Here is a 27,249-nt window from a genome sequence, read left to right as displayed (position 1 = left end):
AAAAATTTGTTTCCTCTCCTAATTAACTGCAATAAAGAAAAGAAAAAAAAACTGAGATGACAGTACAGCAAAATAAGGTTCACAGCTCCGTGTTCTTCGGGAGCGGAATATGTAAACAACGCGCACGAGGACATCAAAGGAATGAATCGAAACTAGCTAGCAGTGGTACGCTAATGACAGCTAGCATCACCACAACGGGCGGAAATTATCATACAGTTAAGCCCGCCCACTAAGAGGGAAGATATGATTGGTCAATTTGGCTGTCATTTGAAACTGGTATTACACTGAATTATAACTGCAAGGCCCTCTGTAAACGAACAGCGGGCATCACAGTGCTGATAGGGGGAGACACAGGCTCACAGGCTTCCACTTAACCCCTCACCTTCCAACACAGATTGAATAGACACGGGTGAATAATTTATTTGCATCTATTTTTGTAATTGTTTAGATGTCGATTGTCAAATTGTAAGTAGATAAAATAAAATTGGATAAATTATATTATATATATTTATGTTTTAAGAATATTTTTAGGCCCTCTGAGAGGGCGTAGAGGGCCCTGACGGTTCCCCACTGATATGTTGGGTGATATGTATGTATATATATATATATGCATCACAAAACTAAATGAAAATGTACGGAGTTCCTCAGTAATCGCGAGAGGCAGCTGACTTATCCCCATGGTTTGTAAATCTCTCGCTCCACTCCCAGGCTGCTGAATGACCTCTCTGTGACCTCTCTGTAAGCTCATCCTCTGCTAACGTGGCCTAGAAAACAGACCAGCATTCTCAACAGTTCTCAACAGATATACAAATACTACAATTTAATTTCAAAGGATATATACAGAAGAGAACACATGACAAATGAAGATAACATTAAGTGATGAAGATAACAATGACCAACAAATGTGTGTCAGGAAGTGAGGTATTCTTTCCTCGGGGGGGTTCAAACATTAGTTGTATATGTGCCAGGTGGATTGTCAACTGCACAAAATGTCATTAGATTATGTCTGAACAAGCCATTCAATAGAGTCGAGCTTGAAAACAGCAAGCAACACACCAGATATATGAATGTAATTATTTTTAAAAACCCACTTTCTACAAAGGCACTGTGTGCAGCTCTATCTGCTGATATTCGTACTACTGTACCTGAGAGCACATTCACACGAACACAGGCACCACAGCCAGTACTGGCATTATAAACCATATATGGCTAAAATAATTACAATCAGACCACAGCAGTAGTGACTGCTTTGCTTTGTAGGAAGGATGAAGTTTTAAATTGTCAATGTCAGACCTTACAGAAACAATAGCAAAGCTTGATGTACACATCTAACCTTCATATTTTAAGATATTACAAATGCCATTATGTTGTATGCTCTGTCCTGCTGAAAGCTCATACTACAGATGACATGTCATAAGCTTTTTGTAAATGTTGTAAATGTCTTTGATATATTAAATTAATGATATCGCCACTGCTATAATGGATCTGTCTGTAATGCATGGGGAAGAATTCTCTCACACACAACATTAAGGCAAATGTGTCAATGCTGTCTCTAAAACTGCTGTAATGATGCATTATCAGGAGAACCTGGAGTCATTTCATAGATTTGGCAGATTAACTGCAGTAATATATTTTCCTCTGCTGTGGGAAAAAAAACTGGAATGTTCACCATAAATCCACAACAAAAGCATTTTCAGTCATAGCGCTAACCTCTTCAAAACAAATCACTGTAAAAGGACAGACATCACCTGGAGTACTTAACCGAGTCTCCTGAACCTCACAACCACTATCGGCTGTCATTCAACCAGCAGGTGATACAGTCCCTTCTCTGCTGATTTTCTCTGAACCCCAAGCAGAGAACAAGTGTAGCTTCATACCATGCCATATTGATCATCTACATAGACTGTCAAAAAGAATAAAGAAAAATTAACCCATGATACAACTTGGCATGTTATCAGAAGAGATACAGCACCACTTTACAACAATAATATAGTTATAAAAGATTTATAAATAAGCCCTAACAATACAATAACAATAAAAGGCAATCAGTATCTTGTCCTATAGAATGTGAATTTAATATCTCCCTAACCTGTATCTGAAAAATCTTTTTGTGGCACTGAGATGAGACTTTCAACTGAAAATAAATGTACAACAGTTTCTTTTTTTACTTTTTGAAGGTGTATATGTAAACATTCAAAAGAGCTAACCATGAGAAAAGACAAAATATATTTGTTTATGGACATAGAACAAAAAAGAATAAAACAGAATGAATACATTATAAATTACTGCAGTAAAAATAGTGGCTGAGTCCAAAGAACGTTTTCTTTTGACAATTTACCAAAATCCATTCATTGTAAATTAAATATTTCAATAATGAATTGCTTGGTTTCAAACCCAATTTAATTTGAACAGATTACGGAGAATAAATATCAACTTTAAATAGTTGGTGCATTAACACGCTCAATCAATCAGAATAATAAACACTTTGGGTTATAAAATGACCTTTCAGAATAAAACAACAGCAGGGAGTTGTGAACAACAAAATCAAAGCTGTATTATGAAGAAACAAAAATCAAATATACAGTGTTTTATATAATACAATAAGTCAAATACACACAACTGTTTTAACTACATATTATATAAACATCTATTTACTTTTAAAAAGTAACAGGAAATAAGCAAATGTAATACACAACAGGTAGTCTGGAAATCCAAAAACATTAAGAGTGGAAAGAAGGCAATAACAGCTCCGACCGAAACCTACCAACATACATTTACAGTACCAAAAATTCTTGTTAGAAGCAAACCTTTGTAGACAAAAAAAATTCAAAGACAGAAGCTACACCCTCTTATGGAACAGCTACCATAGTCAAAAGCTTTCTTGATTCACCCAAATTTTTTTCAGTGCAGCGAAAGCTCAAAACGAGGGCCCCGTTTGCTAATGGAAGCCTCGAGCGCGCCTCTTTGAGTAAACAAACTCTGTCAATGTCTTTAAATGTCTGAAATGTCCTTTTGCTCTACAGTGGGGTCCCTACCACTAACCAATAAAGCAATAATGACGACTGCTAGTTACAGCATATCTTACTGTTTATACTAGCCTCATTACAAACAACAACAACAAATTAAATTGAAATGGAGATTCTTGGTCATATGACCAACACTGCGAGCTCTCCTGCTCACATCAGTCCCCTTCAGTCGTGCTCTGGGTGCCTTTCAACACACTCTGTTACTGTGCCACTTTGTAAAAGCAGCTCCGATCAGTGAATGCAGTAATGAAAAGGGCCCCCACCTTTCTGCATGCATTCTGACACACACAAATAAACATTTTTGGCAGTGTAACGGACGTACATTTAGTCATGTTGATCAGCGGGGCTTTAGTCTGGGATTCTAATGCCTGTGGACCATGTATGGTGGTCTGTTAATAACATGCGTATGTGTGGGGTGATCTGTTCATTATGTGTGGGCTGCAGGTCTGTTAATAACATGTGTATGGGTGGGTTGGTCTGTTAACGTGTGTATGGGTGGGGTGGTCTATTAATGTGTGTATGTGTGAGGTGGTCTCAACTTGTGTATGTGAGGGGTGATCTGTTCATACCGTGTGTATGTGTGGGGTGGTCTGTTAACGTGTGTATGTGAGGGATGGTCTGTCAACATCTGTATGTGTGAGGTGGTCTGTCAACGTCTGAATGTGTGGGGTGGTCTGTTAACGTGTGTATGTGTGAGATGGTCTGTTAACGTCTGTATGTGTGGGTTGGTCTGTTAACATGTGTATTTGTGGGGTGGTCTGTTAATGTGTGTATGTATGGGTTGGTCTGTTAACATGTGTATGTGTGGGGTGGTCTGTTACCATGTGTGTGTGGGGTGGTCTGTTACCATGTGTGTGTGGGGTGGTCTGTTACCATGTGTGTGTGGGGTGGTCTGTTACCATGTGTGTGTGGGGTGGTCTGTTAACGTCTGTATGTGTGGGGTGGTCTGTTAACATCTGTATGTGTGAGGTGGTCTGTTAACGTGTGTATGGGTGGGGTGGTCTATTAATGTGTGTATGTGTGAGGTGGTCTCAACTTGTGTATGTGAGGGGTGATCTGTTCATACCGTGTGTATGTGTGGGGTGGTCTGTTAACGTGTGTATGTGTGAGGTGGTCTGTTAACGTGTGTATATGTGAGGTGGTCTGTCAACGTCTGTATGTGTGGGGTGGTCTGTTAACGTGTGTATGTGTGAAATGGTCTGTTAACGTGTGTGTATGTGTGAAATGGTCTGTTAACGTCTGTATGTGTGGGTTGGTCTGTTAACATGTGTATGTGTGGGGTGGTCTGTTAATGTGTGTATGTATGAGATGGTCTCTTAACACCTGTATGTGTGGGTTGGTCTGTTAACATGTGTATGTATGGGGTGGTCTGTTAATGTGTGTATGGGTGGGGTGGTCTATTAATGTGTGTATCTGTGGGGTGGTCTGTTAACGTGTGTATGGGTGGGGTGGTCTATTAATGTGTGTATGTGTGAGGTGGTCTCAACTTGTGTATGTGAGGGGTGATCTGTTCATACCGTGTGTATGTGTGGGGTGGTCTGTTAACGTGTGTATGTGTGAGGTGGTCTGTTAACGTGTGTATATGTGAGGTGGTCTGTCAACGTCTGTATGTGTGGGGTGGTCTGTTAACGTGTGTATGTGTGAAATGGTCTGTTAACGTGTGTGTATGTGTGAAATGGTCTGTTAACGTCTGTATGTGTGGGTTGGTCTGTTAACATGTGTATGTGTGGGGTGGTCTGTTAATGTGTGTATGTATGAGATGGTCTCTTAACACCTGTATGTGTGGGTTGGTCTGTTAACATGTGTATGTATGGGGTGGTCTGTTAATGTGTGTATGGGTGGGGTGGTCTATTAATGTGTGTATCTGTGGGGTGGTCTGTTAACGTGTATGTTTGGGGTGGTCTGTTAACGTGTGTATGTTTGGGGTGGTCTGTTAATGTGTGTATGTGTGTGGAAGTCTGTTAACGTGTGTATGTGTTGGGTGATATGTTAACGTGTGTATGTATGGGTTGGTCTGTTAACCTGTGTATGTGTGGGGTGGTCTGTTACGGTCTGTTAACGTGTGTATGTGTGGGGTGGTCTGTTAACGTGTGTATGTTTGGGGTGGTCTGTTAACGTGTGTATGTGTGAGGTGGTCTGTTAATGTGTGTAAGTGTGGGGTGGTCTGTTAATGTGTGTATGTGTGTGGTGGTCTGTTAATGTGTGTATTTGTGGGGTGGTATGTTAATGTGTGTATGTGTTGGGTGGTCTGTTAATGTGTATGTATGGGTTGGTCTGTTAACATGTGTGGGGTGGTCTGTTACCATGTGTGTGTGGGGTGGTCTGTTAATGTCTGTATGTGTGGGGTGGTCTGTCAACGTCTGTATGTGTGAGGTGGTCTGTCAATGTCTGTATGTGTGGGGTGGTCTGTTAACATGTGTATGTGTGGGGTGGTCTGTTAACATGTGTATGTGTGAGGTGGTCTGTTAACGTGTGTATGTGTGAGGTGGTCTGTTAACGTGTGTATGTGTGAGGTGGTCTGTTAACGTGTGTATGTGTGAGGTGGTCTGTTAACGTCTGTATGTGTGGGGTGGTCTGTTAACGTCTGTATGTGTGGGGTGGTCTGTTAACATGTGTATGTATGGGGTGGTCTGTTAATGTGTGTATGGGTGGGGTGGTCTATTAATGTGTGTATGTGTGGGGTGGTCTGTTAACGTGTATGTTTGGGGTGGTCTGTTAACGTGTGTATGTTTGGGGTGGTCTGTTAATGTGTGTGTGTGTGGAAGTCTGTTAACGTGTGTATGTGTTGGGTGATATGTTAACGTGTGTATGTGTTGGGTGGTCTGTTAATGTGTGTATGTATGGGTTGGTCTGTTAACCTGTGTATGTGTGGGGTGGTCTGTTACGGTCTGTTAACGTGTGTATGTGTGGGGTGGTCTGTTAACGTGTGTATGTTTGGGGTGGTCTGTTAACGTGTGTATGTGTGAGGTGGTCTGTTAATGTGTGTAAGTGTGGGGTGGTCTGTTAATGTGTGTATGTGTGTGGTGGTCTCTTAATGTGTGTATTTGTGGGGTGGTATGTTAATGTGTGTATGTGTTGGGTGGTCTGTTAATGTGTATGTATGGGTTGGTCTGTTAACATGTGTATGTGTGGGGTGGTCTGTTACCATGTGTGTGTGGGGTGGTCTATTAACGTCTGTATGTGTGGGGTGGTCTGTCAACGTCTGTATGTGTGAGGTGGTCTGTCAACGTCTGTATGTGTGGGGTGGTCTGTCAACGTCTGTATGTGTGGGGTGGTCTGTTAACATGTGTATGTGTGGGGTGGTCTGTTAACATGTGTATGTGTGAGGTGGTCTGTTAACGTGTGTATGTGTGAGGTGGTCTGTTAACGTGTGTATGTGTGAGGTGGTCTGTTAACGTGTGTATGTGTGAGGTGGTCTGTTAACGTGTGTATGTGTGGGGTGGTCTGTCAACGTCTGTATGTGTGGGGTGGTCTGTCACCGTCTGTATGTGTGAGGTGGTCTGTCAACGTCTGTATGTGTGAGGTGGTCTGTTAACGTGTGTATGTGTGAGGTGGTCTGTTAACGTGTGTATGTGTGGGGTTCAGTTCAAAATGTGCACACATGTCTGCTGTTGGGTCTGAAGGTGGTTAGGCGTTAGGAATGTGCCTACAAAGCCCTCCTGTGTACGGCAGTCAATGCTTATCGGCTTGTTTGTTGGTCTGGCACAAGGAGAGGGCTCCAGGTGCTATGAGGTGAGAGGTGAGAGGTCAGACAGCAGTCTCCTGGTCTTCGCGCTGGATCATCTGATAGTGCTGCCTGTTCCCCAGGTACGCTGCCAGCTCTGGGTCCTCTGCTTTTTCTGCACGGTGCTTAGGTGTCTCACCCTGAAAACGCAAAGTGGACGTGTTAAACACACTAAAGTGGCTCACATCCTAGATCAAAAGTTCAATGATTGAAACTTTTGTTGCTGCCTGGGAAAAAAGACAGACACTGTTTCTGTTGTTTTTTAGACAAAAAAGGCACACTACTTGTACAAGATTTGATGGCAATAAAATTGAGTTTTTACAAAAAACACAGTCTGTCCCATCAGAGTCATTTTCTGAGTAAAAACATGCTGTCTGGCAAGTTTCGAGGCTTACTGAAAATGCGTGATTCACTTTCTGGTGAAGTTTCTACTCCTCCATTATCCAGTCGTCCTGTTATTCTCCCCTGCACATCACATTTAATTAGTTCCTGCTGCTAGCCAGAAACTCTTTAGTAATGAGTCTCATCCGGCAGCCCAGAACCTGGAACCTTTGCATTCTTCTGCCACACATTGTTGCATACAGCCCCAGTCTGCCCGACTTCCTTCAACATGATCTGTGAACCACTTTAACCATTATTAAACGTAATAACCCTACATACTGGTTTCGACAAAGGTCCTAGACCTGAGCTGCCATGGTGCTTGTTGGATCCCGATGCATCCATAGCTTCCCTGGACTCCAGGACCACAGGGAGGTACTACACGGGGAGGCACTACACGGGGAGGCACTACACAGGGAGGTACTACACGGGGAGGCACTACACGGGGAGGCACTACACGGGGAGACACTACACAGGGAGGCACTACACGGGGAGGCACTACACAGGGAGACACTACACAGGGAGGCACTACACGGGGAGGCACTACACGGGGAGGCACTACACAGGGAGACACTACACAGGGAGGCACTACACGGGGAGGCACTACACGGGGAGGCACTACACAGGGAGGCACTACACAGGGAGGCACTACACAGGGAGGCACTACACAGGGAGGTACTAATGTCAAAATGTCAGCAAGAGGTACTCGTCCTGCGTGGGGCTACAGTTAATTTATTTGCTTGTTTATTTATTTTTGCCACACTTATTTTTAAATAAGAAAGTGCTCATTAGTGTTTGAGCATAAAGCAAAAAGAATAGAAAATAAGGAACATGGGAAATGTTCACAATGTCATCAAAGAAAAAAAATGTTTCATTCTGATGGAGGAGAAACGTTCAACGTTATGGTGAGAGTTCTGATAGAAGAACCTCTCAGAACACAATTTTGCCCATATTGTCTTATTAGACTTTTTCACTGTATTAAACTGTAACTCAAAAAGACCTTGAGGGTAGAAAAAAATATATAGACCAACACAACAATGGCAAGACATGAAAACATGGGAAATGTTCATTAGTCTGAGTGCAAGAAGAGACAGATAGCAAAAATGAATGAGACAAAGAGGAGATGAAAAGAGAGAGAAAGCCTTCCAGAGAACAGGGGGACAGCAAGAATAATCTCTTGCTGGGTAGAGCAGATAAAAAAGAGAGACAGTAATGATGTAGTTTTAATGATTTGATGTGGTAATGAATAGTTCCACAAGAACCACTGCTGTGTATGGTAAAGCCATTTGAAGGCGGGATTGGGAGGGAAGGTGAATGAGACAGCCAGAGATGGCCAGTCATGCCCAGGGGAAAAAAAGAGCTGTTGGGGCAAGCAAAGGAATGTGATGCTAGCTGTTAGCTGTCATGTGGAGCTGACTCAGAGAGCCACCAGCTCTGATCAAAGCCCTCACTGTGGGAAAACGTTGGCATCAGCACCACTGCGTTCGCCACCAGTGACGCATGTAGGAAAGTGGACAATTAGACAATCGCTTCAATCAAGGCCTGTAGACTAGGCTTGCTTAGTTCCTCAGGTTATATAAAGTGTAGCTATGGAAAATCAGTCACATTTGAATGAGACAGCATGTCTTATTTTACGATAAGTGGTGTTGCGTTGTGGGTGGGTGTGGGTGATGGTGCTGCTAAGATGGATGTGGAGTCTCTCACCTGTAAGTCTGTTTTCATAAGCGACGCTCCTGCCTCCACCAGGTAATGGCAGATGGTCCTCTGGCACAGTGAAGCCGCTGTGTGCAACACGGTCTCCCCACTGCAAGAGACAAAGAACGGCCAGAGAGGTTGGCTACACAGCCATGAGGATCACTGCCATAGAGAGAAGAGAGAGACAGGCTCTGTGGCGAGAGAAGAGAGAGAGACAGGCTCTGTGGCGAGAGAAGAGAGAGAGACAGGTTCTGTGGCGAGAGAAGAGAGAGAGACAGGCTCTGTGGCGAGAGAAGAGAGAGAGACAGGCTCTGTGGCGAGAGAAGAGAGAGAGACAGGCTCTGTGGCGAGAGAAGAGAGAGAGACAGGCTCTGTGGCGAGAGAAGAGAGAGAGACAGGTTCTGTGGCGAGAGAAGAGAGAGAGACAGGCTCTGTGGCGAGAGAAGAGAGAGAGACAGGCTCTGTGGCGAGAGAAAAGAGAGAGACAGGCTCTGTGGCGAGAGAAGAGAGAGAGACAGGCTCTGTGGCGAGAGAAGAGAGAGAGACAGGCTCTGTGGCGAGAGAAGAGAGAGGGCGAGAGAAGAGAGAGAGACAGGCTCTGTGGCGAGAGAAGAGAGAGACAGGCTCTGTGGCGAGAGAAGAGAGAGAGACAGGCTCTGTGGCGAGAGAAGAGAGAGAGACAGGCTCTGTGGCGAGAGAAGAGAGAGAGACAGGCTCTGTGGCGAGAGAAGAGAGAGAGACAGGCTCTGTGGCGAGAGAAGAGAGAGAGACAGGTTCTGTGGCGATAGAAGAGAGAGAGACAGGCTCTGTGGCGAGAGAAGAGAGAGAGACAGGCTCTGTGGCGAGAGAAGAGAGAGAGACAGGCTCTGTGGCGAGAGAAGAGAGAGAGACAGGCTCTGTGGCGAGAGAAGAGAGAGAGACAGGCTCTGTGGCGAGAGAAGAGAGAGAGACAGGCTCTGTGGCGAGAGAAGAGAGAGAGACAGGCTCTGTGGCGAGAGAAGAGAGAGAGACAGGCTCTGTGGCGATAGAAGAGAGAGAGACAGGTTCTGTGGCGAGAGAAGAGAGAGAGACAGGCTATGTGGCGATAGAAGAGAGAGAGACAGGCTATGTGGCGAGAGAGCAGCACGCCAACGCCAGAACGCTCAAAATCGAAGCGGCAAACAGAACCTTAACAAATGAGAGGATGAAACCAAAACATGAACTTCTTACTTTTCTGTCTCTGCCACATCCAATATGTCAGTGGGGGCTGTTGTAGACGAGAAAATCAACAAAACAAAGTGTTGTTAGTAAGTAGTAAACATGGTGTCCACATGGTAACAGAGGATTTGTGTAGAAGTAACTGTAAATATTCAGCTAGGGGAAAAGAGGAGCAGACATAAAACTACCTTAAGAGGCACTATTTACAAACAACATGGGCTGCTTAGAACACTAAGAAGGGACAGAGATAGAGAAAAAGAGAGAAAGAGAAAGAGAGAGCTCCCTGTATGCCATGGAATGCAGGGGGTCTTTTAAAACCAAAATGTCAAAATTTGAAATTTTACAGATACAAAAAAATACCAAAAAACAAACTTGCCATTATAATTTCAAAGTGAGTGGTTATAATGTTTCACTATTTAAAACCAAAGCCATATTTAAGAGTGTGATAATTCAGGATAGCATCTTAATTATGTGAAATTCTATAATTCAATAAATGGCCAGTTAAAACATTCAAAACATAAAAAAACATTTATACAATAAATATTATTTAAACATTTCAGAATTTTACAGAAAATTTATAAAACCTGAATTATATATAGTATTAATTATTCATAGTCAGGAAGTTAAACTATGAACAGTCTACAATTGGGAATGCGGTCATTGTATTTGGGAACCTATGGGCAGAATACATACAGGCATGGTGCAGTGCACAGAATACATACAGGCATGGTGCAGTGCACAGTATGAAAGACATATCTTGTGCATAACTGCAGTTTAGCAATAAAAAAACAACACATTATGGCACACAACAGGTTTGACTTTGACAAAAGAAAATGGTTTTCTCAATAAGTTCTAACCTTCTCTGCTTCAATGTGCAATAAGGAAGTTTAGATTGCAGCAGTCAAGTTAATTGATCCTTCATGTGAAAAACAACACAAAGCCACAAAGGTCACTGTAATGCTGACATCCAACACTGCGGAGTTGTCGAGAGGGTTGGGAATACTGGACTGTTGGAGTATCATTCCAGGCAGGAAAGTCCTCACTGTGTATCCTTGTAGACCATGGGGGTGTGGAAGAGACTGATCAGGGCAGGCAGGGGTTAGTGGGGGAGGAGGACATCTCACCATTATCAATGATGTATCTGACAATCTCCTTGCTGGCCACATGCACGGCGTGGTGCAGGAGTGTGTGACCTGCTGAGTCCTGCACACACAGGTCAGCTCCCTGCTTCTGTAGCTCCTTCAGCTTGGGAGACAAGACAGTTAGATGTCCACTATTGTCGCAGATGCAGGGAAAGAACAGGGGGACATAATGGCTGCTAGCAGTTAACTCGGCAAATGAAAGCAAAGGGTTAAACTTAAAACTGTTAATTTACAATTTATTCACAATTTATATAAATGGCAATGACAAACATACCATAGAGTCCTCCTCTGCACCACTGACCACTTTATTCAATATCTGACTCTTTATCTATTTACGAATATCTGACTATATCAGTCTTGCTCATTTCTGTGTTGATACCATAGACTATATATACAATGGACAGTACATCAACATTAACTCCAGTAATTGATTTTGAAGGTACTAAAATGGCTGACAAAAAAGCCATCTTGGGTGCGTTGCACAGCAGATAAAAGTTGGAGTCTGAGCATGCGCAGTACAGACTGTAGGCTAAACAGTATGTCTACCCATACCTTGGCCAACAATTGATGTGTTAAGTGCTTCAGCACCATTTTGACAAACTACCTAGCTATTAATGTAGCTATCTAGAAGGCAAGCTAACTAGCTAGCTACTTTGTTTGCTAACATTTGGGAACGCTAGCAGGCTGGCTACCTTAGCAAACTGAAAAAATCTTGACTCCAAGACAATCCTTTACCTAACGTGGGGAACCATCAGGGCCCTATGCCCTCTCAGAGGGCCTAAAATATTCTTAAAATATAAATATAAATAATTTATCCAATTTTTTAATCTACTTACCATTTGACAATCGACATCTAAACAATTACAAAAATATATGCAAATAAATTATTCAACCGTGTCTATTCAATCTGTGTTGGAAGGTGAGAGGTTAAGTGGAAGCCTGTGAGCCTGTGTCTCCCCCTATCAGGACTACGGTTGCCACCTGTCCCGGTTTTCACGTCGCTGTCCCGGTTTTCCTTCGTTTTAATATTTGGTCCCGGCAAAAAAAAAAATAATTTAATGTCCCGGTTTTCACTAAGTTAGTTCAAACAAAACGACTATTTAGACTGTTTCTGCACACTTTAAATCCATATTTTTTTCTCGCTGTGTCCGGTAACACTTTACGTTCGCCACCCCCCCCCCCCCCATCAACAATTTACGTTCGCGTATGACAGGGTGTCCTTGTTTTTTGTCAGGCCTAGGTGGCAACCCTAATCAGGACTTTGATGCCCACTGTTCGTTTATAGAGGGCCAGGCAGTTATAATTCAGCGCAATACCAGTTTCAAATGACAGTAAAATTGCCCAATCATATCTTTCCTCTTAGTGGGCGGGTTTAACTGTATGATAATTTCCGCCCGCTGTGGCGACGCTAGCTGTCGTTAGCGTACCACCGCTAGCTAGTTTCGGTTCATTTCTTTGATGCCCTCGTGCGCGTTGTTTACATATTCCGCTTCCGAGGAACACGGAGCTGTGAACCTTATTTTGTTCGAACCTTATTTTGCGTAAGAAGTTGTCTAGTACAGATATTATTGTTTATTGTGTTTCTAAAGCTCTACTGTCGTCTCAGATTTTATTTTTTATTTATTGCAGTTAATTAGGAAAGGGGGGGGGGGGAGCATTCTAGTTTAATAAACAGCACCAAAGCTTATCAAGTAGATACTTAACACTATGTATTCACTAAAATGTTGAATTGAAGGAAATATGACATCAGCCCCTGCATTTTTAACCATTTTGTACCATGTTCTGATTAAATTCTAGGATAACCAGCGCTTCACAGCAGTTTTATGAGGTGCAACTGCCCTGATACACCTACATCTTTATATAATAACCACTGACTAAGAAATGTTTCTTTATTAAAAGCACCTTGTAGGCGTACAGTTGTAGACTAAAGTAATCTGTTTCCATGCACAGTTTGTTAGCCATACTCCAAAATTCAACACTCATTTTCCTCTACCCTTTATAGCTCATCACTTCATGTCACATATCTGCCCTCTATAGGTCCTACAGACAAGTGAGCTACACCAGGTCAGCTGTGTATCATCTTGCTCGGCCCGAACAAGCCTGTCCCTACTGGAACAAGCCTGTCCCTACTGGAACAAGCCTGTCCCTACTGGTTAAAGGGTGATCTGTGTGGAAGCAGACACAGCACTGCTGAAAGAATTATGATGAATTTGGAAGACATTCCAAAGCCTTTCTGATGGGGCACTATGTGTACTCCTTACAGTGGTAATTGTGGGCACATGGCTTGGTGTTTGTGTGTGTTCGGGGGTCGATGTACATCTCGTGTTGGTGCAGGTCATTTATTACAAGCCTCTGGAAAGGAGTACAAAATTGAAGTGCTCTAGTGAGGACCCCTCACTTTCTGATGAGCTCTGATTTGGGCTAAAGGTTCATGAGTTATCACAAGCAGCAGGATAGCAGTCATGATGAGCCGAGATCCTAGGGAAGAACTTCAGTCTGCCTTCTAGGCTATTATGAACAATTTATCCATAGCAACAGGTTAAAAATCTTGATTAGCATTTAAACCACTTTTTCCTCCCTGTAGTTAGCACCCCAGCAAGAGGTAATTAAGAATGGGAGGGACTTCACTCTGTGAACTAGTAGAACACCAAGAGCAAAGACTTGTTTTAATGCTTCTGCTTCCTACTGAGAGAAATGTGACATTTAATGACAGGTCAAAAGAACATATCATTTTCATTAGGGATGAGTTTCATCAAGGCATCAAAACATTTTAAGGATAACACTAATACATTTCACACCTTCTCTTTCCCTCTATTCTTTGTCAGTTAATGTTTTCCACTAGAGCTTGGGATGCATCTCAACCTGGGTATAATTTACAAAAGGATCTTAACCCTAACGTTAAAAGAGGGGACTCACTGTACATTTAACTGCACTGATCAGTTTCTGAATGGTGCCTGTAGCATTTCATGTGCGACAGTTTTAGTTTTCAGCTAGTGTTGTGTTGAATTCCGACTCCCCTCGTTTATCCGCGCATAAAGACGCTACAGATTATATTGTCGATTTATGTTTCTATGCATAAAATAAGAGCTAGACTTTAATTATCAATCACAGCAAACGGAATTATCTATGTGCAAAGCCACACTGGCTCAAGGGTATTAATTATTTTAAATGAAATACACACTGGCTATACCGAAGTTCACCTCTGACCACGACTTCGCAGTATTACAGCAGTATTACAGCAGTATTATGTCTAAATATCTAGTTAGGACAAAACTAGAGTGCTCAATGAACTAATTTACAGTAACTGTAACTCCCTAATATCATCTGTAGCGTCAATGAAACTGAGCACTTTCTTCTTCTGATTTACAGCTTTGTTCTACCACCTGATTCACTTTCTGCTCCGCCCCCTGACGGGTGAAGAAACATCTACAGAAAAGCCGCACCTCAATATAAGCATTGTTCAAATCGTGGGGAAAAAAGTAGCGGCTTATAGTCCGGAAAATACGGTAACTGTCTGCAGAAGAATGAATCAATAATGGCACAAGCTTTTGCGAGCTTGTAAACAGGATAAACATTCATTAGGCTGCAGTTTCAACAGTGCTTCTCTGCTCCAACACTGGTGATCCTAGGTCTGTACATTTTCCCCTGAAAGAGGACATAATGAAACTGAAAATCACAACACATCAATTACAGAAAAAGTCGGTAACACTACATTAAGTGTTTACTTAATAACGTTAAGTAATGCATTAGTTAACATGAACAACACATGAAGTAACACATTAACAATAATTAACTAACGATTAGTAAACATGTAACAGTTACGGCTCCTGTTTTGACCCTTTGTTGCTTGTACCTTTTTTGGTGCGACCTTAAAGGACTATATTACATTGTACTGATTTACTTACATAAGTAATGGGTAACTGGGAAATATCCAGAATCTATCAGCATAGGAACTGAAGTGTGTCCATACTGTTTTTAACTCTTTAGTCCCTTTTGCTCCAAACTAAAACAATAAAGCTCTAAAAAGGTGCGAGCAACAAAGAGCCAAAATAGGAACCGCAACAGTTACATGTTTACTTAACGTTAGTTAATTATTGTTAATGTGCTACTTCATGTGTTGTTCATGTTAACTAATGCATTACTTCACGTTAGTAAGTAAACACTTAATGTAAAGTGTTACCAAAAAGTCTAACAAAACCAACTAAGAACTATTGTGTCAAACAGAGACACTGTCATGTTGCCCTGTTTGGAGAGCAAGGTTACATATCACCAGGGTCAAGTGTTTGACTTCAAGGGAGTACACACCATCATACTCAAATATTAAGTCGCTCTTGATAAGAGTGTATGCCACATGCTGAAAATTTTGTATAAGCAAGAATGAGCTACCCTTAGCTGTCCAAACAGATTAGGAAAAGAGTAGACTGAAGGCATATAAGTAAAAAAAATTACCATTACACACAATGTCAAAGTGTTTGACAGAAGAGTACTCCAGAGTAACAGAAAGGGTTGGCACACTAAAAACAAAACCTGTAGCAGAGTGATGGAATAATGTGGGAAACGGACGTCATCCAACGCATCCAACGCATGCCACGTCATCTGTGAGAATGGAAGCGTGGGCACGTGTGTCTGCCAGTGAAACTGGCCCAGTTATTCTTACTGGTGATGTAACTGCTAATGGAACTGGCCCAGTTATTCTTACTGGTGATGTAACTGCTAAATGGAACAGGCCCAGTTATTCTTACTGGTGATGTAACTGCTAATGGAACAGGCCCAGTTATTCTTACTGGTGATAAGAACAGCTCACATCTAACCTCAAAAGTTTAGCCTCAAAATTTACTGAATTGTGCTTTATGGTGCAACACAACAACATCTCCTTATTTTCTGATCTTCTTGTCAAGTCCAAAATGTAATACAGCCAAAAATCAGCAGCACTGCTACCTGCTCATACAAAGAATTACTGTTTGTACATAATACTCCTGTATATTTCTTGTTCTATTACAGTGGCTTCTTATGCTGGCATTCAAGTAAAACTCGTTATCACATCCAAAGAACTACATGGTCTTGCTCTCTCCCCCCTTTCTGAATGTCTGTGTGGGACAAGGTTCCAGAAACTCATCCCAGAGCTTCTGGAACAAGTTTCGTTTCCATACACTAACCTGTTTTCTATGGGTACAAGGTCCTATAGGACTACTGCTTCAAACCTTTCTTAATATGTCTGTAATGTTTTTACTTTTTAGAGACTTACACAGCACTACCACACCTGCATTACAAGCCTTGTTAACATTTTCCTTTTTGTTAGTTTTTCTTTCCCTTAATTACTTTTCCCTTAAAGACAATGCTTCTGGAAAATGTGCATTAAATGCAGATGTTGAGTCTTTCACTCCAGACTGTGCTCTGTTTAATCATAAATGTGCAAGACCTGGGTAAGACAAGAGTGTGACTAATACCAATAATATTAATATAATAAAATAAGTAATATAATATATAAGATGACCCTAAAAATCCCACTGTTAGTAATGTATGTCTGCTGTGTGCTAGTGTTCCCTGTATGGTTGTAATCCTTCTATTGGTCATTTATTTCTACTGTTTGCCAGTCTTCACGGTACACTGACTGTAATGGTTTGCATGTCAATAATACTTTTTCATTGTTTTTATGTGCATACATTATGCGTCATAAAGTTGATCTGTTTGCGAATAGCATCTCTTCCTGTCTATATTTGTAAATTATTTCTCCGGTAGGGTTACAGATAACAGAAAGAACTTCATGCAGGAACTGATTGAGACCAGGCAATAATGCAGTATCATTCCTATCCTGTTTATTTGTAGGTATGCTCCTCGAGAGAAATGAATGTGCTTCTATGGATTACTCTTACCTTCTGAAGGTCTTTGTTCTTCACACAGTCAATTAAGTCATCTGCTGACACTGCAAGCAGAGAACAGGAAGACTTTTATTTTGTAGTTATTTTGTAGAATTCAAATTTTATTATGGAAGGCTAGTTTCAGCTAATTAATGTTGCAAGAACTGCAAGCTGTTGAAGTCAAAAGCTAAACTAATTAAAGCTTGTTATGAAGCTTTTCAAGCAAAGATCAAGCAAAATGCATTATCTGCAATATTGGCCCAGTACAAGTGGGCATTTGTAAAATATTTACAAGCACATTGGCATTTCTTTAATTTTCTGGAGGCACAAGACCAGAGTGGGAAAAAAGATATTAATTAGACCCAGTAATCACATTACACCATGCTGTCTCTGCCTGTTTGCATTTGTGTATGCAACCCAGGGTTCAAACCTTCAGGGTGCTCTTTGTTGTCTACCCAACCTAATCCACCAATGTTTTTGTTTGCATCATAAAGTGGGAGAAAAATCCCAGCTCAAATACTGGACTAAGGTGCACTGGACTAAGTCCTGCACCTGGGTCTGATGACGCACGTGCCCCAGTGTGGCTCCCACAGCTCCACTTAGAGCGACGGCTTCCAGGAGCTAAGGAGGATCCTTCTCTTACATTTCAGCAGGGAGCCTGAATGATGCCAGGCTCTGCAAATATATTTGTTCTCTTCTCCTGCCAGGATGCACCAGCGCAGAATGTGAACCATGATCAGTGCGAGTGATCGCAACCTTGATCTGTTCTGCAATTTCTTGCTCTGCTCCGCCGTTTTACACACTCTCCAGCGGTGAGGCAGAAGAAGTAGAATAACTTAGCAGGCCTGGCACCTGAATCCTCCAGTCTGCCAGAGGCTTGTAAAGAAAGATGAGGAGCGTTTGACTCGACTCCCACCTTCTTCCTTACCAGCTTTTAAAAAATCGTTCAGCTGCCTATCAGCAAAGATGCGTTCCTCTGTCTCCTGACTTTACACTCACAGAGAAAGACAAAAGGAGAACTGACATGCTGCAACTAGGCATTACACACCTACTGAACACAGCGGAGAAACATTAGAGCCTGGCGTGTGCTTATTGGCAGGTTTGAATGGAGTGTTGTGCTATAACTGCAGTGTTTACCTGGGCTAGTGCTGCTTCTAGCATTCATCACTGGCCTGCAGGAGACAAAAAGGCACCATTAACAGACAAATGGTGCTATTAACAGACAAATGGTACTATTAACAGACAAATGGTGCTATTAACAGACAAATGGTGCTATTAACAGACAAATGGTACTATTAACAGACAAATGGTGCTATTAACAGACAAATGGTACTATTAACAGACAAATGGTGCTATTAACAGACAAATGGTGCTATTAACAGACAAATGGTGCTATTAACAGACAAATGGTACTATTAACAGACAAATGGTACTATTAACAGAAAAGGGGCAACATTAACTAAGGAAATTAAGGAAAGATACACTCATCTGTAGCCATACTAACCTTAATGCAAGGGCAAAGAATTAAGTCTAAGAACAAAATACTCCAAATGTGTCTTTTGCTTGGTTGCATGAGTGTGTAAACTGTTGACTGTTGATGACATTCTTGCTCTGGGTGCTGACCCAGAGTTTGTGGGGTCTGGGTCTGGCTGTGGTTGCTGACCTCGGCCTTCACTACAAATGGACTCTACTGCGATGATGCTGCTACATACTGTGATTGTAAAACATTCTACATTAAAACACAAATTATCAACGAAGAATGTTAGCTTAATATTGTGACGCTGGCCACAGAGAGACGGACGAGACACGAGTCCGCTGGTTCAGTCAACAACATCACTTTTAATAGTCGACAGATATTGCACAATAGCGCACGAGAACACACACATATACACGAAAACATGCAGACTCAGACATTAAGTAGACAAACCACATACACCCCAAGTGATGACGAGACGAGCCACAGGTGAGACGAATAATCACAAGACATAACCGCACCCACGGAGATCCACAGACGCAGAGGAGTAGACGCAGACAACGTAAACACACGCCCAAAGGGAGGGGCCGGGGACCGTAACGTGACAGACGCCCCTACCAAGGGCACTACCCGTCCCGGGGTGCCAACAGGACCGAGTGCCCCGAACCCACGTCGATGGGCGGATCCGACGCGCTCAGTCTTGTGTCTGGGAGGTGATCGCCCTCGGTGGAGAGTCCGCCACGAACTGCTTAGAACACCCTCCCTGGGAAGACCGGGGAAAACACAATAGACAAACACAACGGGACATTGACAAACAGGCACATTAACACACAGAGGCACAAAGGGGAAAAGGGGATTTGGCAGACATACGGGAATATTCACGAACATTGGAACAGATATACACGTAACAGGCGCCAGGCTACGCGCCAGGAGGAGAGCGGCCAGCGGGGAGAACACAGGAGCTGTGGGAGCTGTGGGAGCTGCGGTGGGCAGTCCTCTCCCCGCCCTCGCCGCAAACCCTCCACCGGGTGCAGCGCGGCTGCCGGACGTGTCAGGTGCGGCGCGGCTGGTTTCCCCAGTAGCCCCCGAAGGGCGTGCCGCAGGATGGCTCCGCCCACGCTCTCTCGCTCCTCTCGGCGGGGCCCGCTGGCGCTCCTTCCTCCCTCCGGGTGTGAGCCTTCCTAACCTGGCAGTGGGAGCGCTGTTGGTGACCTCCATCTCCTCTTCCTCCTCACTGCCCAGGCTCCAGCTCATGGGCTCTGCCAGACTTTCACCCCGGGAGCAGTCCATAACGCTCCCCTCGGAGGGGTCATGGGGAGCGCTCACCCCTGGGCTGTTCCGCCCCTTTACGGTCCCAGCAGACTGCTCCGAGGGGGCCGAACCATCCTCATTCTCCGTAGTAGTCAGCGGGGATAGAGCAGACGGAGGGAGAATAGTCGTCTTCCTCTTCCTCTTCGTCGCCCTCCCCGTAATCCACTGTGGGAGCGGAACAGACAGAGGGAGCTGGGCCGAGTCTTCTTCCCCCTCCTCCTCTTCCGATCCCTCGTCCCTGAACTCGCTCTCCGGAGTCTTGGCGGTGGAGCAGAGCTCAAGGATGCCTACCCTAATCGGCGAGAGGTCTCGGGAAGGAGAAGGGTGTCTCTTCCACCACATGCGCTCCGCGGGCTAGCGGAAAAGATCTGCCGTCTCCGCGGAAGAGGCTTCCCGAGCCCGAAGCAGCATGACCTTGCATATCGGGTCCTGCTCCATCGACTCAAGGTTTGTGGTGGCCTTGCGGTGCTGGGCAGGTACAGAGGCATGGTGGCGTCGGCTGGGTCTCTGGCCCCTCTTGGGCCAGGTGGCGTATCCTGGCATGATGTCTCTTGGCGGCTCGTCGTTCTGTGACGCTGGCCACAGAGAGACGGACAAGACACGAGTCTGCCGGTTCAGTCAACAACGTCACTTTTAATAGTCGACAGATATTGCGCAATAGCGCACGAGAACACACACATATACACGAAAACATGCAGACTCAGACAACGACGAGCACAGGACACTGCGCGAACGCACATTAAGTAGACAAACCACATAAACCCCAAGTGATGATGAGACGAGTCACAGGTGAGATGGATTATCACAGGACGTAACCGCACCCACGGAGATCCACAGACGCAGACGAGTAGACGCAGACAACGTAAACACACACCCAAAGTGAGGGGTCGGGGACCGTAACGTGACAAATACGAAAGCATTATTTTGATTCGAATGATTTGTTAACAACAAATATATATATAAACTTATTCCAACAAGCATTAGCTTTCATAAAAGCTGTTATTGTCAACTTCAATGTCAAGGGAACATAACTACGTCAAGTGACATTTTTATTGCGACATTAGGATGTCATGACACTTTGTGGGGTGAAATCACACAAACTGACTACTGACTTTGCAGCTCAGAGGGTTTTGGTGTGTGTCATGGTGACATAATGCTGATAAAGACAACTTACTAAGCTGTTGCAAAAAAAAAAGTGAGATACTCTGTAGTATTTCCAGTAGTGTAGTAACAATGACTGCTGTGAAACAGCTACAACACTGAACCTTTTTACCCACACTGTGGAAATAAAGAAAGATATTTTGGCACATTTAAAATTTAGCAACTGCCCACGAACAGACACATGTGTTTTGTCAGTCCATTCATTCTAAAATATATTAGATGAATGAGGACAACTTTTCAAGTTAATCAAGAAAAATACATCAATGATGGACAAAACAATGCACATGTTGAAGCGTGTGTTGAATCTACTGAGTAAAAGTGAAGAAACATTTTATGTTGGCTAGCTAGTTCTAATCTGTAAGACTTAGGCTAATCAGTATCAGAGAAAAAAGGGGGAGAGAAAGTAAAAAGGGAAAAGACAGAAGGGCAGAAAGAACACAGCTCAAATGACCACTGTGATGGTTCACCAACTGCTGCTCCTAAAAGAAGAGCAGAAAGTGAACCTGAGACATACAGCACTTGGAGAAACTACACACATGACTGTGATGTATGTGTGAGTGTGTGTGTTTATGTAAGTGTATGTGTGAGTGTATCTGAGACATACAGCACTTGGAGAAACTACACACATGACTGTGATGTATGTGTGAGTGTGTGTGTTTATGTAAGTGTATGTGTGAGTGTATCTGAGACATACAGCACTTGGAGAAACTACACACATGACTGTGATGTACACTACCGTTCAAAAGTTTGGGGTCACTTAGAAATGTTCTTATTTTTGAAAGAATTTCAATTTAGCTAACAATAAATGCATCAAAAATACACTCTATACATTGTTAATGTGGTAAATGACTATTCTAGCTGTAAACGTCTGGTTTTTAATGCAATATCTACATAGATGTATGGAGACCCATTTCCAACAACCATCACTCCAGTGTTCTAATGGTATATTGTGTTTGCTAACTGTGTAAGGAGGCTATTAGATATTTAGAAAACCCTTAAAAACCCTTGTGCAAGTAGGTTAGCACAGCTGAAAACAGTTTTGCTGATTAGAGAAGCTATAAAACTGACCTTCCTTTAAGCTAGTTGAGAATCTGGAGCATTACAATTGTTGGTTCGATTAAACTCACAAAATGGCCAGAAAAAGACAACTTTCAATTGAAACTCGACAGTCTATTCTTGTTCTGAGAAATGAAGTCTATTCCATGCGAGACATTGCCAAGAAACTGAAGATTTCCTACAATGGTGTGTACTACTCCCTTCAGAGGAGAGCAAAGACAGGCTCTAACCAGAGTAGAAGGAGAAGTGGAAGGCCCCGCTGCACAACTGAGCAAGAAGACAAGTACATTAGAGTCTCCAGTTTGAGAAATCGACGCCTCACAGGTCCTCAACTGGCAGCTTCATTAAATAGTACCCGCAAAACGCCAGTGTCAACGTCTACAGTGAAGAGGCGACTCCGGGATGCTGGCCTTCAGGGCAGAGTGGCAAAGAAAGAGCCATATCTGGCTAATAAAAGAAAAAGATTAATATGGGCAAAAGAACACAGACATTGGACAGAGGAAGATTGGAAAAAAGTGTTATGGACAGACGAATCAAAGCTTGAGGTGTTTGGATCACACAGACGAACATTTGTGAGAAGGTCTGCAGTGCTGTAATTGCTGCTAAGGGAGCATTCTTTGACGAAAGCAAAGTTTAAAGTAGAAAATTATTTCAAAAAAAAAAAAAAACATTTTTCTACCTTGTCAGTGTCTGGACTAAATTTATATTCATTTTGCAACTCATTTGATAAATAAAAGTATGAGATTTCAGGGAAAACACAAAATTGTCTAGGTGACCCCAAACTTTTGAATGGTAGTGTATGTGTGACTGTATGTGTGAGTGTATGTGTATGTGTGAGTGTGTGTGTTTATGTAAGTGCAACAGAGGATAAATGCACGGAATGCACATAATAGCGAGGGTAGAAAGCTGCGACAACATTCCTCCAGAGACCAGAGGCAGGCAGAGAAAGACCCGGGAATCCCACCCACCCACTCCAGGAGCTGTGGAGGTCCAGGGCCGCACTTCCCAGTGACCCCCGCATGCCCGCCTAAGCGGCTGGGAGAGGGAGACACCAGACAGCACCCCTCCAACCACGGAGCGCAGGCCCAGGGGAACCAGAGGAAACAGAGCAACAGAATGCCCCCCCCCCCCCCCATCACGGGCCAGCAGCAAGACCCCAGCGCCCCACGCCCCCGAGAGCACCCATCACCCAGCAGGGCCCCCATCCCGCAGAGGAGCCCAGAGCCACCCTGGACCACAAACGCCAGGGGAGAGGAGGGGAGAAGTCACCACAGGGGAGCAGCCGGGTGAGAACCAGGCACGACAAGCCCCCAACCCAGAACCAGCCGTCCTCACACACACTCAACCTCATATATACATTTACCCCCATATATACACCCACACACATTCACCTACACACCTTCGTTCACACCCATATACACTCCTACATACATATACACACCCCCTTATACACACACACACCCACCCACCCTCATATAGACCCTCACACATATATACACCTACACACACATGTACATCCACACAAATATATACACTCCCGGGAGTTGTAGGGACCAAGAGTGGCGTGATGATGAGTGTCAAATTCATAGCACAGTTGTTTCACAAAGTCACTGGTCCAGTGCGGATAGACTCACTGAATGGATGTTGCTGATGGTAATATTGTCAGTAATGATGTGCTGTTGAAGTTGTTATAAACGTATGCAGTTGTTTGCTCTGACCATATTGATGATGGTCTCTTTCTGTTGTGAGGTGGATAGACACCCACCAAGGGGTAGTCTAGTACATGATGTAGTATGTATAGAGGGGTAGTCTAGTACATGATGTAGTATGTATAGAGGGGTAGTCTGGTACATGATGTAGTATGTATAGAGGGGTAGTCTGGTACATGATGTAGTATGTATAGAGGGGTAGTCTGGTACATGATGTAGTATGTATAGAGGGGTAGTCTAGTACATGATGTAGTATGTATAGAGGGGTAGTCTAGTACATGATGTAGTATGTATAGAGGGGTAGTCTAGTACATGATGTAGTATGTATAGAGGGGTAGTCTAGTACATGATGTGGAATGTATAGAGGGGTAGTCTAGTACATGATGTAGTATGTATAGAGGGGTAGTCTAGTACATGATGTAGTATGTATAGAGGTGTAGTCTAGTACATGATGTAGTATGTATAGAGGGGTAGTCTAGTACATGATGTAGTATGTATAGAGGGGTAGTCTAGTACATGATGTAGTATGTATAGAGGGGTAGTCTAGTACATGATGTAGTATGTATAGAGGGGTAGTCTAGTACATGATGTAGTATGTATAGAGGGGTAGTCTAGTACATGATGTAGTATGTATAGAGGGGTAGTCTAGTACATGATGTAGTATGTATAGAGGGGTATTCTAGTACATGATGTAGTATGTATAGAGGGGTAGTCTAGTACATGATGTAGTGTGTATAGAGGGGTAGTCTGGTACATGATGTAGTATGTATAGAGGGGTAGTCTAGTACATGATGTAGTATGTATAGAGGGGTAGTCTGGTACATGATGTGGTATGTATAGATGGGGTAGTCTGGTACATGATGTAGTATGTATAGAGGGGTAGTCTAGTACATGATGTAGTATGTATAGAGGGGTAGTCTAGTACATGATGTAGTATGTATAGAGGGGTAGTCTAGTACATGATGTAGTATGTATAGAGGGGTAGTCTGGTACATGATGTGGTATGTATAGATGGGGTAGTCTGGTACATGATGTAGTATGTATAGATGGGTAGTCTAGTACATGATGTAGTATGTATAGAGGGGTAGTCTAGTACATGATGTAGTATGTATAGAGGGGTATTCTAGTACATGATGTAGTATGTATAGAGGGGTAGTCTAGTACATGATGTGGAATGTATAGAGGGGTAGTCTAGTACATGATGTAGTATGTATAGAGGGGTAGTCTAGTACATGATGTAGTATGTATAGAGGGGTAGTCTAGTACATGATGTAGTGTGTATAGAGGGGTAGTCTAGTACATGATGTAGTATGTATAGAGGGGTAGTCTAGTACATGATGTGTTATGTATAGAGGACAGGTCTACATATACATATTTGACAGACATAGTTAAGTTTAGAACGGATAGGAACTTAAGAACGGATAGGAAGAGATAAAACAGGAGGAAAACTTGAGGTAGGCTAGTAAGCAGCGCAGGAGATAGTTACTCAAATAAGTAGTAGAAAAGCAAGAGAGATGAGAGAGAGCATAAGGTGGCGAGACACCTAAACACAAGAAACCCAACCAGAGATCACAGAGAAAGGGCTGAGGACGTGAAGGCGAGCCAAAACGATTCAGCAGTGATCCGTTTCACCAAGCTTCCTTAAGAAGCATTATATATATATATATATATATATATATATATATATATATATATATATATATATATATATATATATATATATATATAATGTTTTAAGAATATTTTAGGCCCTCTGAGAGGGCGTAGAGGGCCCTGACGGTTCCCCACTGATATATACACACATGACTAAGTAGTTTTGAATGCAGTACTTTTACACTTTTACTTGTAAAAAGCTTGAGTTGATACTTCAACTTCTACAGAAGTATTTTTAAACCCTAGTATCTATACTTCAACCTGAGTAATTAATGTGAATACTTCTGACACCTTTGCTCACCAGACTGACTGCTCAAACTCTGGAACTTAACACAGTTCTTCACAGTTCTTTAAAACTACATCAGCAGTTTACATCTTAAAAGTGGGTATTTTAATGATGCTTTAAAAGAGAACCATGCCACATGGCAGCTGTCCTCCAATGTGAGTGTTTTTGTGTTCTTCAATTTTACAGGTGTATCAGGACATCTCAGGATAGACTGGCACTTGCAAACGGTTCTGTCCATCAGCTCTGCCTGCTTGGGAGCAATCAGGATCCGTGCCTCCCACCAGAACCGTCCCCACCAAAACTTCTACCCACCCTGCTCAAATCCACCATGTGAAACTGCATGTGCTTTGGGCATGAGTGATGATAACCCAGTGGAGTCCAGTGATGATAACCCAGTGGAGTCCAGTGATGATAACCCAGTGGAGTCCAGTGATGATAACCCAGTGGAGTCCAGTTACAGCCCCTAAACTACAGCTCAGCCAAACAGCACAATGCTCACCAGCAGAAGCTTGTAGCACCAGCATTCAGCATGAGTGCTCATTTGTTAGCTACGTTAGCATCTCTTAATAAGAGCGTTAATAAGCATATTTGTACAGCACTGAAAACCCTCAGGCTAACCGGGTCCGCAAACCTAATTCTTTCACTCTCTCCAAATCCATCTGCAACGTATTTGTTCGCTTCAGTAACCGGCTCTGTCTCCTGCTCTCAGTCTCTCTCAGGCCCCCACCAACTCCTGTTCACCAGTCAGACTCCACATCCCACAGGCATTCAGCAATAAACACCAACGCCGATATGACTTAATCATTCCCGTCTCTCCCGGTCCCTCTGTGCACCCCCCCCGAGGCTGTGTTGTGTGCCCATGATAAGATGTTTGCGGGTCTCTCTGCACCTTCACCCCCCCACACGGGACTGGGCCACATAAGCTGATTAGTGTTTAATAATCCCATTAAAACAAAGGAGAACTTGATGCTGTGAAGCTGCTTTTTCATACTACAGGAAGCAGAAACCAAAACCCCAAATGTTCCCTCCATTCATGCAAAAGGGGAGGAGTGAAGCCTGCGTCACCGGGACAACAGAGCAGACTATACGCTCTCTCACGCCGGCATGATTAAACTGACTCTGAATTCAGGAGCAGCAGTACAGGACTTTAGCTGTTTTCAAATAGCAGTATTCAGTAGAGGCCACACAAACTCAGGTCCATTTTATGTTCCCGACACACTGCGACTACACTGATAAAGAAGGTGAAGCAGCTCTATCACTCAGTGGAAGGTCCCTGGAACTTGTGAAGGGAAATAAAGGGGACAGCATGCAGACCCCAACACCAGGCTCATCACTATCATTTTTAATGGCTCTTGCCTGCAGTCCTGTGTGTGTGTGTGTGTGTGTGTGTGTGTGTGTGTGTGTGTGTGTGTGTGTGTGCGTGTGAGCATGTTGTTCTCTGAGGTTGTGCCAGGAGCAACAGCTGGACTCTAATGAGGGACAGAACATTCCAGCAAAAATAATAACCACAAAAATGTCCCCCTGCTGACTGGCAGCAGGGGCACAGGACTAACGTGCAAAGATGGGTGCTGCACTGGGG

General features: G+C 43.3%; 1 protein-coding gene across 4 annotated transcripts in view; it reads right to left on the bottom strand.

Annotated features, from left to right (window-relative positions):
- Positions 1 to 2,203: 2,203 nt before the first annotated feature.
- The window catches only part of dgkza (diacylglycerol kinase, zeta a), a 90,343-nt gene continuing 65,297 nt past the window's right edge, over positions 2,204 to 27,249 (bottom strand). For all 4 annotated transcript variants that reach the window (XM_077006170.1, XM_077006005.1, XM_077005913.1 and 1 more), the window contains 6 exons: positions 18,158 to 18,192; positions 17,036 to 17,085; positions 11,145 to 11,265; positions 10,033 to 10,069; positions 8,833 to 8,932; positions 2,204 to 6,890 (listed from right to left, as the gene is read on the bottom strand). In XM_077006170.1, coding sequence (XP_076862285.1) covers positions 6,774 to 6,890; positions 8,833 to 8,932; positions 10,033 to 10,069; positions 11,145 to 11,265; positions 17,036 to 17,085; positions 18,158 to 18,192 — 460 coding nt within the window. In that variant the 3' untranslated portion in view covers positions 2,204 to 6,773. The remainder of the gene's footprint in view (positions 6,891 to 8,832; positions 8,933 to 10,032; positions 10,070 to 11,144; positions 11,266 to 17,035; positions 17,086 to 18,157; positions 18,193 to 27,249) is intronic.

Source organism: Brachyhypopomus gauderio, chromosome 1, assembly GCF_052324685.1.
Source record: "Brachyhypopomus gauderio isolate BG-103 chromosome 1, BGAUD_0.2, whole genome shotgun sequence".
NCBI classification, from domain to species: domain Eukaryota; kingdom Metazoa; phylum Chordata; class Actinopteri; order Gymnotiformes; family Hypopomidae; genus Brachyhypopomus; species Brachyhypopomus gauderio.
This window is presented reverse-complemented; position numbering and strand designations above follow the sequence as displayed.